The sequence below is a fragment of the Mobula hypostoma genome, chromosome 5 (assembly GCF_963921235.1).
Source record: "Mobula hypostoma chromosome 5, sMobHyp1.1, whole genome shotgun sequence".
Lineage (NCBI taxonomy): Eukaryota > Metazoa > Chordata > Chondrichthyes > Myliobatiformes > Myliobatidae > Mobula > Mobula hypostoma.
Window position 1 is genome coordinate 84,478,799 of NC_086101.1, and position 16,589 is coordinate 84,495,387.

The following is a 16,589-nucleotide window of genomic DNA, read 5'->3' on the forward strand; positions in this document are numbered from 1 at the left end:
AAATCTTGCTCCACCATGATGTGCAAAGCTAATAGACACTTATTCAAAAAGACTACTGGCAGTAGTAGCTGTGAGAGGTAGTTCAACTAAGTACTGAACAAAGGGGAATGAGTACTTTTGAACTGCTAACATATCAGGTTTTGAATATTTAGGTTTTCATACTTTACAGTTTTCACTGTTTTTTGCTTCTACTGTGAAGAAAACAAGTATGTAATTCACAAATAAAAAATTCTCAGTTAAGTGAATCAAGATCATTGGTTGTAGTATTCATTTATGTGAACAAAGGATTGGGAGCCCAATATTTTTTCAAGGCACTGTATAGATTGTTGGTTGATGGACTAATTATTTGCCAGCAAAGCAGGAATATTTCCCTAATTGCTTTGAAATAATGCATCTGACAGAAAGGCTAGACTCTTGGTTTAATGTTTCTTCTGAAAGCTTCCATTTGAAGCAAATTCAATGGAAAAGTACTTGACTAGCTGTGGAAAACTATCAGAGATGCTATATAAATTGAACATTTTAATCAAGTTATCAACATTTAACTATAGTTGTAAAAATACAGTACAGCTCAATTATGAAATGTATTTGAAGCTCATCTAAGCTAATATTTGCACTGATGTAAGATTTTATTACTCAGAAACCATTCCTTCTGCTTTTCTTATTAACACATAGATCGAGTGTACCTTGCTCATGAATAACTCTAACAGAAAACAGTTATGAACCCTAAAAATTAATTACTACTTCTGACTTAAAACTTATAGCAGTAGGAAGTGTGATTAAACAAGTTTTTTTCAGCTAGAATGAAAACAGGAATGTTTCAACTTCCACAAATACTGTCTGGCCTTCTGCATGTTTCTAGCACTTTCTTTTAATTTTAGATTTATTGCATCCGCATTATTGTGCTGTTTAAATGGCTGAAGTGTTCACCAGTATCTTTAACCTCCTGCTTCGGCAGTCTGAGGTAGTCGCCTGATTCAAGTAGGCTTCAAGTAAGAAGAATGTGGTTACATGCCTCTATCCAGTACCACTTATATCCACTGTGATGAAGTGCTTTGAGAGGCTGGTGATGATACATATCAACTCTTGCCTGAGAAGTGATTTGGATCTGCTCCAGTTTGCCTCCCATCACAACAGGTCAACAGCAGATGCCATTTCCTTGAATCTTCACTCTATCCTGGAACAGCTGGACAGTGAAGATCCATACATCAGGATGTTCTTCATTGACTAGAACTCAACATTCAATGCTATCATCTCCTCGAAGCTAATCAATAAGCTCAAGACCAGGACCTTAATACCTCCTGCGCAACTACATCTTTATTTGCAGACCACATTAAGCTCGAATTGGTGACAACATCTCCTCCACAATCTCTAGTAGGACAGATGCACCATAAGGCTGTGTGTCTAGCCCCCTGCTCTACTTGCTTTACACTTATGATTGTGAGGCTTAGTACAGCTCCAATGCCATATTTATATTTGCTGACAGCACCACTATCACTGGGTGAATCAAAGGTGGTGATGAAGCAGCATATAGGAGAGAGATCGTAAATTTTGCTGAGTGATGCCACAACAACAACCTCTTTCTCAATGCAAGCAAGGCCAAGGAGATAATTGTTGACATGAAGAGGGGAACCTGGAGGTCCTTGAACCAGTCCTCCTCAAAGGAGAGGGCTAGCAACTTTAAATTCCTCTGTGTTATCATTTCAGCTGATCTGTTCTGGGTCCAGCATACACAGTCAGTGCCATTATGAGGAAACCACAACAGCGCCTCTACTTTCTCAGAAGTTTGCAAAGATCTGGCATGTAATTTTAAACTTTGATGTACGTCTATAGATGTGTGATGGAGAGTATATTGACTGGCTGCAGCACAGCCTGGCATGGAAACACCAATTTCCTTGAACGGAAAGATCTTACAAAAAGTAGTGGGTATGGTCCAGTCCATCACGGTAAAACTCTCCCCCCTCTGAGCACATCTACACACACCGTTGTGGCAGGAAAACAGTATACATCAAAAGCACCATATTGGACATACTTTGTTCTCGCTAATGCCATTAGGGAAGAGGGTACAGGAGTCCTAGGACACACATTGCCAGATTCAGGAACAGTTATTACCCCTCAACCATCAAGCTCTTGAACCAGAGGGGATAACTTCAATCAACTTCTCTCACCCCATCAACCTGTCCCCCAGCCACCCACCTTTCCCTTCATCTGATGTCTTATTCTCCTTCTTCTCCTCCAACCAACTTATTCTTGATTTTACCCCCTTCCTTTCCAGTCCTGATGAAGGGTCTCAGTGCAAAAAAAAAATAGACTGTTTATTCCCTTCCATAGATCATACCTGACCTGCTGAGTTCCTCCAGTATTTTGTGTGCTGCTCCAGACATCCAGCATCTACAAATTCTCTTGGGTTTACATTTTAGCCTTTATTGGGATGGGGTTATGGTACTTGAGTAAAGATGTACTGCTGTAAATGTTTGAGGCTTAGTTTGAAATGCCATATTTGAAATACAAAGTGCCATTTGTATAATTTTCCTTCAAAAACCTATCTGCTGAAAGAACTCAGTGGATTGAGTGACATCTGTGGGAGGAAAGGGATTGTCAATATTGGGACATGCAAGATTTGTTCCAAAGAATTGACAATTCCTTTCAACACAGCTTGCTTGTTGTGCCAGATTCCAGAATCTGCGGTCACTTGTGTCTCCAGTATAACTTTTAGTTTCTTTTCTTAAGGAAGTAAATGTTTGAGTTAGTGGGAGTAGAGTCTACTAGAATGATATTTAGGGAAGAGATAGACCATGTTCACTGTTAATTAGAGCAATAGGAGGTACTATAATTTTGTCAATAAATATACAGTTCTTAAGTACTCTGATAGGTTGTTACAAAGAGGAGATTGCTAATGATTTAGGACTCTGGAATTGAGCAATTCAGTAATGACTGAATTGAGGTGATATTCAATAAACTAGGTTCTAAACTTTACAACTTACCCCAAGCATCATGAATATGGTTCCATGGTTCCATTTAATATCAGAGAATGTACACAGTATACAACCTGAGATTCTTACTCTTCACAGATGCCATGAAACAGGATGAAAAAAACCCAAACAGTGAATGACAGAAAAATATTAGAACCCTAAAGCCCCCTTTCCTCCTTCCACGTGTATGCATCAACAAAGCATCAACCCTCCCTCTCACCCCTGTCCTTCCACTTGTTCCAGAATAAAGCATCAATGCCCACTGCCCAGAAAGCCAGGAATTGCAAAGCCCTCACAGAGAGACCATGATCTGCAGTGTAATAAAACAATTGTACACCCAATAATTCAACATGCCACGGTGTCTCTCTCTCTCTCTCTCACTAACAAGGGGGAGAGAGGTGTCATCCTTTCCACAGCAAGAGGGTAGACAAACAAAGCCAAAATTGCATAGCACTTTGGTCACAAAGATAATAGAGAGATATAGGCTGATTATAGGAAGCAGGCGTTGATGTAGAAAATCATTCTTAATTTTATTGACTAAGGGTGCAGAGTTGAAATGCATGATGGCTTATTTTATTTTTCATAAATTGTTTCAATCAACCAGAAATTTCATTAAATAAAGTATTATGTGTTATTATATGCTGTGATATTAGCAAATGGATCCTTATATATGTTGAAGTACAATTTTAGCAGAAGTGTAAATTAATTTGAACTAGGATGAAGCCAATAACTCCCATCATCATATCAAAAGTCTTGTTCTTAAGCAAATATTACTTGTACCTCATATTCATTGGCTTCATATCATTTAATGATTTATTCTCAAGTTATTTAATGCTAAGAATGTTAAAAGTCCAAAGGAGTTAGAGGTCCCCTATGAATATTTTTTAGATCCTTTTAGACATTACAGCAGACTATATCCCTTATGGCATCAACTGGTATAGATTCCCTGAAGGAGATTCAAGTTATTTTTCAATTTTCTTGTTGTAAACACAAAAGAAAAACAGCAGAGTCACCACAAATTGCTTATGTGGTCTGTGAAAAAAAATCAATGTTATTACTATCATTGGAACAGACTTTATTGATGAAAATAAACTTGTAAGCTTCAAGTCATATTCTAGCAGATGAGGATTTAATAAGAATTGTCTGTAGAGTTATAATTGAAATTCTAAAAAGTCATCAAGAAATTCCATATCAAATTGTAACAATGGAATGTGTTATACAATATATTTTTTTCAAAACCTGACCTCCTGTATGGACTGCCAAGTAGAACTACTTGAAAATATGTCTGTTTTCCAATTTGGTTTATCCCTTGTGACTACTGATCAATTTGCAGTAATAGGTAAATCCCCTTCAGCCACTGGATACCAACATGATTGTGTCCCAGATCTCTCTCAAGCTGATTGCAACGTTATCATCGTGGATTCTTGCTTCAATACTGTGACATAAGTTAACATTTCTTTCTAATTTTCAAGCCATCTGAAGAAAGAATTTTGTTCAAAAGCAAATGCTAATTTATGTGATATCCCAACTAAAGGCAGAATGGAACATTGCAGCAGATATAGAAGTGAGGTGTATGCATGCGTTTAGGAGGTGGGTAGTGGTTGAGGGAAGTGATAGGGGATGGTGGTGGATGGAGCTCCATTTGACAATACTTAGCCCAGTTCTGCATCCTATCAATGTCTCATTGTAAACTATGACAACCTTCTGCACTATCTACAGCACCACCAACCTTCATGTTATCTGCAAACTTACCAAACCACCCTCCCTCATCTAAATTAGCTATTAGAATCACAAAGAGTAGGGATCCCAGAACAGATCCCTGCAGAATACCGCTGGTCACTAACCTCCAAGTAGAACATGTTCCATCTACCACTGTCCTACGCTCTCTGTGGGCAAGCCAATTCTGAATCCACACAGCCAAGTTCCCCTGAATCCCATGCTTCCTGACTTTCTGGATAAGCTTACCTTGACAAACACTTTACTTCAATCCATATACACCACTTCCACTTCTGTAACTTCATTCAATCTGTTGGGTCACATCCTCAAAGAATTTAATCTGTCTTGAGAGGCCAACCTGCCCCTCACATAGTCATATTGATGATCCCAATATCAGACTACATTTTCCATAAGCTCATAAATCCAGTCCCTAAGAGTACTGTCCATCAGTTTGCCACCACTGATACATCACTCACTGGTCTATAATTTCCAAGATTAACCCTATTTTTCTTAAATAACTATACAATATTTGCCATCCTTCAATGTTCTGGTACTACTCCTCTGGCCAGTTAGGATGCATAGATTATCACCAAAGATGCAGCCATCTCTTCCTTCAATTCCCATTCTGACCTGGGATATATCCTGTAAGATCCCAGAACTTATCCCTCCTAATGTTTTTCAAAAGTTCCAGCACATCCGCTTTCTTAACGTCAACATGTTCCAGCATAGTAGCCTGTTCTACACTGTCCTTACATTCTTCAAGGTGAATAATGAAGCAAGGTATTCATAAAGAACCTCCCCTACATCTTCTGACTCTAGGCACATGCTTCCTCTTCTGTCCCTGATTAGTCCTACCCGCACTCTAGTCATCCTACTGTTCTTCACTTATGTGTCGATCTTCTTGGAGTTTTCCTTAATCACACTCAACAATGCATTTTCATATCCCCTTCTAACTGTCCGAACATCCATCATTCCTGGCTAGCTAGTAACTCTCCAGTGCCATGTCTAATCCTTGCTTCCTAAATCTTAAGTATGCTTCCTTCTTTCCCCGGACCTGATGTTCTACTTCTCTTGTCAGCCATGGTTCTTTCATCTTCTCACTCCCATAATGTGACATACCTATGCACAAACCTATGTCAGTGCTTCCTAAACAACATCCATATTTCTGTCTGCATTTGACTGAGTACATCTATACCCTGCCTAATAGCATCATAATTTACCCTGACCCAATTAAATACTTCTGTATACCATCTGCTCCTATTCCCAATCTAAGGCAATGGTAAGGCTCAGGAAGTTGTGGTCTCTGTCGCTAAGCTGCTCACCCACTGAGCGATCTGTCAACTGACCAAGTTCATCGCCTAGTACTAGATCCAGTATGGCCTCTCGACAAGTAGGTCTGTCTATTTATATATTGTGTCAAGAATCCTTCCTGGACACACCTAACAAGTTCTGCTCCATTTAAAACTTTTGTACTAAGGAGATGCCAATCAATATTCATATGTTCATTCATTATGTCCCTTGTCATATGATGTAGGCAATCATGGCATTTCCATTACGTTGATTGTTCTTGGAAAAATTTTTCTGCAGAAGTAGTTTGCCATGCCTTCTACTGGCCAGTGTGTTTTCACAATATGGGTGACCCCAACCATTCTCAATACTCTTCAGAGATTGTCTGACTGCTGTCAGCAGTTGCACAACCGGGACTGGTGATATGCAGCAACTATTCGTACAATCATCCATCACCCACTCCCATGGCTTCACACAACCCTGATCAGGGAGTTAAGCAGGTGCTACACCTTGCCCAAGTGTCTCCTGCAGGCTAGCAGAGGGAAGGAGTGCCTTACACATCCTTTGGTAGAGACGTATCTCCTCCCCACCACCTTCGATCAATATTGGGAATGTTGAAATCACCCATGACGACAACGCTTCTTCTGTAATGATGACTAAGAGTTGCATGAAAGCCAGAGTTCTAAATTTGCAAATGGTACAAAACTTGGCAAAATTATGCATTGTGAATAGATTAATGGTGGACTGAAATAGAATAAAAACTGACCAGTAGAAAAAAAGTATCAAGGGAAATGTAAGCTGATGTATTTGGATAGAAGAATGAGGAGAGGCAACAAAGAATAAAAGATGCTATTTGTAAAAAGTGTGTAAGAGCAAAGGAAATTAATGGTATGGGTGCACAAGTCATTGAAAGAGAAGACTGACTGAGAAGTTGATAATTAAAACCAGCACAACTATCGGTTTATCAATAGAACCTCAGATCAAGGGCAGATGAGAGAGGCTAGGATTGCTTCCTTCAGAGAAAGCTGAGGAGATATCTGATGGAAGTACCTGGATATTGAAAGGTGTAGGCATAGTGGAATAGTAGACTTGCAATGGAATTTCCTATAATGGGGCAGTCTAAGATCAAAGAGTATGGTTTCAGAATAAAAGGTTGTCCCTTTGGAACAGGGGTCCCCAACCTTTTTCACACCACCGTCCAGTTTAATATTGACAATATTCTTGCAGACCGGTGACGGCGGGGGTGGGGGGGGGGCGCGGGTGGTATTCAAGTTCAACAGTGCGTGACTGGGATTGAGGAAAGGTGCAACTGACTCATATTGCTTCATATCACCATATCATATCATTTCCTCGCGGCCCGGTAGCACATGCTTTGCGGCCCAGTGGTTGGGGACCACTGCTTAGAACAGAGATGAGGAAGAACTTCTTTAGCCAGGGTGTGGTAAATCTGTGGAATTTGTTGCCACAGATGACTGTGGAGGTGAAGTTATTGAGTATATTTCAAGCAGAGGTTGATAGGTTCTTGATTAGTAAGGTTGTCAAAGGTTATGGGAAGAAGGCAGGAGAATGGGTTAAGAGAGATAATAAATCAGCCATGATAGAATGGTGGAGCAGACTTGATGGACAAAATAGACTAATTTTGTTCTTATGTCCTATGGCCTTATGGTCTTATTGCACTGACTTGGAAAGGTAACTTAATGAGCAAACGATCAATCGCTTCTCTATGTTTTCAATAGATTGTAACGAAATTGAACTGCTGCTGTTGACAATGGCTTTATCGGATCAAAGTGAACAATAAATCAGCCTTGATGGAATGGCACAGACTCAAAGGACTAAATGGCTTAATTCTGGTCCTATATCTTATGGTCTTATGGAAATGATGAGCGGTGTGGACAAAGTGACTACACTGTGACACTGTTCCTATCAGGGAAGGAGTCAAGGATTAAAGATCAGAAGGGGAAGAGAATTAATAGTGATGTTAGGAAACATTTTATCTGTAGAGCACGTCAATATCCATCATGGGCCTTGCATATTGATGCAAGCATGAACAAGGTTGGCCAAGAGTTACATTTCCTTTAGAGCTTGAGAAGATTTGGTATATCACCAAAATTTCCAGCAAATGTTTACAAATGTATGCAGGAGATCATTCTGTCTGGTTGCATCACTACCTGGAGTGGAGGCTCCAATATGCATGATCGTAAGATGCTGCAGACTCAGCCAACTCCATCATGGGCACATGTTTTCCCACCACTGAGGTTATCTTCAAAAGGCACTGCTTCAAGAAAGCAGCATCCATCATTAAAAACCCTCACCATCTGGGACTCTTTGGATCAATTCCATCAGAGAGAAGATGGAGGAGTCCAAAGAACCACATCCAATGTTTTACAACATCTTCTTCTCTTCCAGTATCTGCTTTTAAATGGTCCATGAAATCATGAACATGACCACAATATTTCTCTTTTGAACTGTTTAATTATTTGTACCTTACAATAATTTTCATGTCTTGCACTGTAACGCTGTCACAAAACAACAAATTTCACTAGATATATCAGTGATAATAAATCCCATTTTGATTCTGGATACTAACACATGTTTGATTAGTTTCAGATTAATTCTGAAAGTAGCTATAGAGGCAGGTTTTATTGTGGTATTCAGGAGAGAGGTGTACGCTGAGGAAAGGTATACAGGAGATAGCTAATAAAGTGGCCACTGAATATATACCTATGGTCTTCCTCATCTGTTGCCCATCCATTTCAAGGTTCAATATGTTGTGCACTCAGTGATGTGCTTTTGCACAACGCTGTTGTAATGTGTTGTTATTTGAGTTACTGATACCTCCTTCTCAGCTTGAACCAGTCTGAGCTTTCTCATCAACAAGGCATTTTCACCCACAGAACTGCTGCTTGCTAGATGTTTTCTGTTTTTTTTTTACATCATCCTCTGTAAATTCTAGGGACTGCTGTGCATGAAAATCCCAGGAGATCAGCAGTTTCTGAGATACTCAAATCACCCCGTCTGGTGCCAACATGGTCAAAGTCACTTAGGTCATATTCCTTTTCCATTTTGATGTTATGTCTGAACAACAAATGAACCTCCTGACTACCTCCACATTCTTTTCTTGCATTGAGTTGCTAGCTCATGATTGGGGGATTTGATATGTGTATTAACGAGTAGGTGTTCAGATGTATCTAATAAAGTGGTCTCTGAGTGTATTTTGTCATATTTATTCATGGAATGTAGCATTATTGACAAAATTAACATTTAATGACCTTGCGCAGGTGTTTTAAGCTGATTAACTCAGCCCTTGTGTTAAAGGTAACTATTCAGGGTCAAACACTGTGATATGTTATATTTCAGCCAAGTGGGTAAAGATGCCAAATTTGCTTCCCTAAAGAATATCAATTAACCAGATGAGTATTTCATGACAATGCTGTAGAATTAAAGTCTTCATTAATGTAACTATTAAACCATACCAGGTTTATTTAAATTCAGCTTCTTCTGCTATGGTGGTGGAATTTTAAATCCAATCATCAGATTAGTAATCTTGCTGTCTGGATTAATAGTACAATAGTATAATCACTATGCAGTCATGTTCCCGATTTTGTGCCCTTTGAAATAATGGCCAATATTCCATTAACCTTTTTAATTGTTTTTTTTTATTTTTGCCTGTTGGCTTTTAATGATTAATATGTGTGGATTTAAACCTCTTTACTGCTCGAAATCCTGAGTTATCTCTTTTGGATTCGAAGTAGATGACCTTACACTTTCCAGTGATAACTCCATTTACAAGCTTTCAGTCCACTCACTCAATCTAACTTTATGGCAATGCAATTTTCTACTCTCAGCTGTTTTACTTAAATATCTCTGCTATCATAGTGTCATCTGTGGGTTCTTCAATATCATCTTGCATATAAATAATAAATAGAGTGATAAGTTAATGCTCCACAACAAAACTCTTCAACACATGCCAAATCTTGCCATTCAGAATAACAAGATATATTACTATTATATGGATAAATCAGGCAATCACCCATACATAAAAATAACAGAAATGGTGAAGGAAACATAAAACAATATAGATTAGGTAGAAAAATTAAAATTACATTTTATTATTGTGCTAATACCCTATAAAATGTTATATGTAATTATTACAAGGAAATGGTTTGACTGAGAAACCCAAAAAATATGAAGCTCAACTAGGACGCAAGATGGTCGATTATTATAACTTTACAGATATTGGTGAGGACTTAATTAAAACTCAACATGGTAAAAATCAATTATTTGCTTTCAAATTGTGAAATATTTTAGATGTCATTAATTTTTCATATGCCTAATTGGAAGTATTAATTTTGTATAATTGCCCCACACTCCAGAAACTCTAACTTTAATGTGCAAAGTATTACAAACTACATCACACAGGAGATGAATATGATGGGATATCTCTGAAAGCCAATGTATATGGCTCCAGACCATACTGTCTCTTTGCAGCTGCCATCAGGAAGGAGGTATATGAGCCTAAGGTCCCACACTATCAGGTTCTTTACCCCTCAACCATCAGGCTTCTGAACCAGAGTGCATAACTTCACTCATCTCAACACTGAACTGATGAACTCACGTTCAAGGACTCATGCTCCCAATAATTATTTATTTATTTCCTCACTTATTTATTATAATTATTTTTTGTATTGTTACAATTTGTTGTCTTTTGCGCATTTGCTGTTTGTCCATATTTGTTTGTGTGCACTTTATCCTATATTCTATTGCATTTCTTTGTATTAACTTTGAATGCCCACAAGAAAATGAACCTCAGGGTAGTATATGATGTCATATATGTACTTTGGTAATAACATTAATTTGAACTTTGAACAAGCTAAGTAATTTCCTCTAATGCCATATGAAAGTGATATAAAAATAACCATTTTATTTGAAAACATATACATTTACCTTCATGTTCTGCATTCCCAGAAAGAGCCTAGGTGGTTTCCAAGTCTTCTCTTTTGTATTTGTGTTAAAGTAGTATTTCCGATCTGTGCTTTCATCCAAGTGAACTTCCCAAGACCCCAAAAGCTCTATGGGAGGGTTGTTTGGATTTGGAGGCTCCAGTCTCACTTACTTTGTTTCCTCACTGAGAAATAAAATTGATCTTTTGGTCTTACAGTGGATTTCAGATGACCAGATCTATAAATAAAACAGATGATAATCCATTCAGTTGCCTTGACCAATCCAGTACACTCCTGGACTTACAAATTTACACTTAGTGAAAAAAAATCAGTGCAAATTACCGACCAGACCATATACTTAATTAACGTTGTTATATATGAGTTGACTATAGAGATTATTGCTCACATCTTCCCTTAATATGCTGCTATCTTTTATTGAAGATTTATTCCAGAGCATACAATAAAACTGCTAATGATTTCCACATATGCTGTAACATCATATGATAGTCATGTCTTGTCCCCAAACAAATGGAGCTAAAGAAAGACATTTGAAGGTTTTTTTTTAATATAGGAAATGCAGTTGTAAATTGAACTAGCACACTTCCTCAGCCAGCATAACAATGTAATGATATCATCAGTTTTAGTGAAGAAAGCCTGTAAATTAACATTTTCGGTGACTTTATATCTATGTGAGTGGACTAGCAATTTATGTTTCATCTTAAAGGCAACAAATCCAATCTTTGTTTTATTTACTTTTTTAGGATGTGGTCATCCATCATAAGGGAAGCACCTGTAGCACATTAATAACTTCACTTAAGAAGGTTGTTTTAAGAATTTTCTTGAACCTTGCTATCTATCTAGTGAATGTACATAAAGCATGCTGTAGTATGCATAACTGAAGTATACGTTTGGTCAAGGGTTATGGTGATTTTTGGAACTTATCTTCTGTCACTGTTTTGATCTTTGGCAGATGACCTCTGCTAGGACTGTATTTGCAGTCACGTGCACTTTGCAAGTTAGAAGAAAATAAATAAACTTCCTTAAAGGAAGTTTATTTTCTCTTTATATAAAAAGGGAAGTCTAACAGAAATCTGTTTTTTAAAAAAAATCTACAACTAAGAAGGAATAAAAAATGACTGTATCAGTGGCAGTAATTGACTCAACCAAAACATGGAGGCAAAAACTGTTAAATACAACTACATACTACAAGTAGTATCAATAGTAAAGATTAGCAGATATCTCTCTAGTAAATGTAAAATGTAGTGGGAAATTGTACATGTAGTTTAGTGGGAGAAGTGCTGAATCCTGGAAAAGTTCAGTAATTAAAAAAAAAGAAATTGGTGGAATTTTTGAAAACCGAGCAAGATCATGCTAAATGAATCATGGTTAAGTAAACCTAATTCTGTCAAAGATCGATGTGAAGCAGGGACTCGAGATACTGAGTGTTGCCATCCACAAACAAAAAACAGCCTACCAACCCCAATACTTTTCAAATAATTGTCAGGGATTTTAATCAGGTTTGTTTGAAGAATTTTTTGCCCAAATATCATCATCATATCACCTGCAGCTCCAGGGGTCCCAACACACACTTCACCGATGCTATACTACAATTATAAATAACTGCAGTTCCACACCTAGACCACATTGTGGGAAACCAGACTATTTGTCTGACTTCCTCCTATCTGCATATAGGCAGAGGCTAAAGAGTAAAGCTACTGATATAAAGAGATGTTCAAAAGAGGCAGAGGAATGCCTACAGGATTGCTTAGAGTTGGTGGGCTGGGCCATGATCAAGGACTCTATCTTAGCATCTAAGCTAATAAAAACAGATATAAATGAGTGTGTCCCAACAAATCATTCCGAGTCTTCCCCAACCGGAAGTCCTGGATGAATAATTAGACCTGCAATTTGCTGAGGGCCAGATCAGCGGCATTCAGGTCTGGTGACCAAGTAAATTACAAGATGCACACACAAAAGCTGGGGAGGGGGGTCTCAGCGGGCCAGGCAGCACCTATGGAAAAGAGTACTGTCGACGTTTCAGGCTGAGATCCTTCAGCAGGACTCCAGCATTTGTGTGTGTTGCTTGGATTTCCAGCATCTGCAGATTTTCTCTTGTTTGTGATTAAAATACAGGATGTCCAGTTACAATCACTGGAAAGCCATCTCATGTATGAAGTGGCAATTCCAGGCCAAACTTGAATCACAGAAGGATGTTCGACATCCTGTGGCAGGGTTTGAATGCTATTACCTCATCCAAAGTGAAACCAAGTGACATAGATGACAATAAGGCTTCACTCCCAGATGACCTCAATGCCTTCTATGCTTGCTTTCAACATCAAACATGGAGGCACCTTCGTGACATTGAAGAAGCTTTGAGAAATATGCACAAAGAAAAACTGAACAAACAAAATGAAAGAAATAAAAAAGAAACAAAAGAAAGGCACTGAGAAATTCCAAAGTTTCCACCATTCTGACTCTGCAAAGGAAGCAAGTGAAGAATGAAATACAAAGAAACTCAATCCTTTTCTAGGATGTTAATGACAAAGGACTGAGTGATGGTAATGCCACTGAATTTCAAAAGCACATGTTCAGATTTTCTCCTGTTGATGTTGTCCACTGCATTGTTGTTCAACAGATGCTTCTAGCCACATAACAGCCTCATGCCTCGATGTTGTCTGGGTCTTCCTGCGTGGGCTGTTTCATTTACAGCAGGATGTGGAAACATCAGCAAACATCCCCACTTCTGACCTTGCGGTTGAAAGAATAAAAACAAATGAGGACAGTGGGATGCAGGACATTGCTCTGTGCAACTTCTGCAGTACTAGAAATGGCATAATTAACCACCAAGAATCACAGTCTCCTTCCTTTGTATAGGTATGAGAATGGGTATCGAAGTCATTGAAATGTTATCCCCTTGATTCCATTGAGCTCAGCCGTGACAGGACAACTTAATGCCACATTCGAGTGAGGACAATCTCTGTTATCTCACCCCTGGAATATTGTAACATTTTTTCCAGTATCACCCCTGTGAATAAGTCCGGGTTTGTCCACATATCTCTGGAGTAGGTCATCATGGGCGCAGAACACATCTACACAGAACGCTGTCGTAAGAAAGCAGCATCCATCATCAGGGACCCCTACATCTAGATCTTCCTCTGGTCTCACTGATCAGATAGAAGGTGCAGGAGTCTCTGAACCTACACCACCAGGTTCAGGAAGAGTTATTACCCTCAATCATGAGGTTCCTGAACCAGAGGGGATAACTTCACTCAACAGCTGTGGCAGGGTTTGAATGCTATTACCTCATCCAAAGTGAAACCAAGTGACATAGGTGACAACAAGGCTTCACTCCCAGATGACCACTTGCCCCACCACTGAACTCTTCCCACAATTTCCAGCATTTTGTGTGTTGCCACAATCTATGGGCTCACTTTCTATGGACTCACCATCTCATAACCTCGATATTTATTGCTTATTTATTTATTTGTTTGTTTGTTTGTTTGTTTGTTTACTTGTATTCTTTTGTATCTGCCCAGTTTATTGCATTTTGCAATGTTTTTTTTTCTTTTTGTCTGCCCGGATGGGTGCAGTATTTCACTGATTCTATTATGGTTCTTGGATTTACTGAGAATTCCCACCAGAAAATGAATCTTGGTGTTGTAAATGGTGGCATGTATGTACTTTGATAATAATTTACTTTGAACTTTGAACTAAGTTTACAACAAATAACTAAAGGCAAGATCATTAGGACACAACTGACAAAATGCAACAGAAAGATAAATTATCTTCATGTGAGATGAAATAGATTGACTACAAAATAGAACTATTTCACTCTTTTCCCTTTTATACACTTTTCCAAATTTCCCTTCTCATCCCTTCCTTTCTTAACAACATCAAATCTCAGAGGAGTGCCATTGTCCAAGTGCAAATGCTGTTTATTCTCTACCAAAATGGACAAATAGCTGTAACCTCTCAACTATTTTAGTTTCTATATAATCTTTCATTTATTGAATTGATCATAGTCTCATTCAGTGTTACCAGAAGACTTTTTGAACTGGTAGGTATTACACAGCATTTACAGACTGAAGTAAATGATATTTATTTATCTACAGTTGAACAAACAACTGGCAAATACTGAATGGGGAATTTTTACCATCTGTATACATATAAATATAAAACGCAAAGACTGACAATCAGAATTAATTTTCAATGGTCCTTATAATGAGCAAGCAGTTCTTCTGCGGATGAATATTGTACACTGAAATGGAATTTGTTGGAGGAATATAATGGACAGCAGTACAAGTGACAAAGGATGAATCTCCAGCCCCAGGGACTGAAGCTCAATGTTCTCTTTTGTTACATTGTAATGTCCATGAAGCTATTTTAACAAAGAAGAAGGGTTGGAGAAGTTCCTTTTGCAATGATTTTCGCATTATTGTTAGGTTTGATTACCAACCACAATACGTTATTAGCATACCTCAAAGCATCAGCTCTGTGTGACATTTTTTAACCACATCTTGAAATAAACTAAAGCATTCGCGCAATGCAACAATATTAGATTAGAAATGGCATGAAGCTGTAAAGTGTGTTGCTACACTGCCTGCAAATCCTGGGCCAAAGTATTAAAGGGAGGTAATTTGGGCAATGCACAGAATCTCTATCAGTAAATCCAGTTACATTTTACACATATCGCACTATAACAATTTGATGGTGATTAGTAGGTATGATATCTGAATCAATTATCCAGTGATAATCAGTATGATGCTCCTGAATAGGTGGTGAATACTGTCATGATATTTAAACATATGGAGGAACGTTTGAATTGCCAAGGCAGAGACAGCTATTGACTGACTGCTGGTAAATGGGATTCTGGCCTCTTAAACTCTTCTTCTTACTTGGCTAATAATTCCCTCTGGTGTCCCTCCTTTGGCCCTTTCTCCCATGGTCAATTCTTCTCTCTTATCAAATTCCTTCTTCTGAAGCTCTTTACCTTTCCCACCCACCTAACTTCACCCATCACCTTCTATCTAGTCCTTCTTCCCCTCTCCCCAGCTTTTTATTCTGGCATCTTCCCCCTCCTTTTCCAGTCCTGAAGAAGGGTCTTGGCTCTAAATGTCCACTGTTTATTCACTTCCCTGGAAGCTGCCGGACATGCTGAGTTCCTTCAGCATTTTGTATGTGTTACTCTGGATTTCCAGCATCTGCAGAATCTCTTCTGTTAGTATGGAGAGGTGGTTCATTTATGGTCATTGGCATGATCGGTCAAAGAACCTACTTCTGTGCTCTATGACTGTGTGGCTAGGCACAGCACAAAAACCATCTATAAATTTGCCAGTGACACAGTTGGCAAAATCCCAGATGGTGACGAGAAGGCATCCAGGAGTGAGATGGATCAGCTGGCTTAGTTGAGTTGCAACAGCAACCTTGCACTCAACATCAGTAAAACCAAGGAATTCATTGTGAACTTCAAGAAGGGACAGTCAAGGGAAGTCACCAGCCCTCATTGAGGGGCCAGAAATGGAAAGAGTGAGTAGCTTCAAGTTCATTGGGTCAGCATCCCTGAAGATCTATCCTGGGCCCAGCGTATTGATGCAATTATGAAGAAAGCATTCCAATGGATATATTTCATAAGGCGTTTGATGAGGTTTGAAATGTCAGCAAAGACTCCAGCAAATTT

General features: G+C 38.6%; 1 protein-coding gene across 2 annotated transcripts in view; it reads right to left on the reverse strand.

The window, feature by feature from the left end:
• The window catches only part of arhgap15 (Rho GTPase activating protein 15), a 731,418-nt gene that overhangs the window by 655,824 nt on the left and 59,005 nt on the right, over window positions 1–16,589 (reverse strand). For both annotated transcript variants that reach the window (XM_063048621.1, XM_063048622.1), the window contains exon 2: window positions 10,917–11,150. In XM_063048621.1, the coding sequence (XP_062904691.1) occupies window positions 10,917–10,931 (15 nt within the window). In that variant the 5' untranslated portion in view covers window positions 10,932–11,150. The remainder of the gene's footprint in view (window positions 1–10,916; window positions 11,151–16,589) is intronic.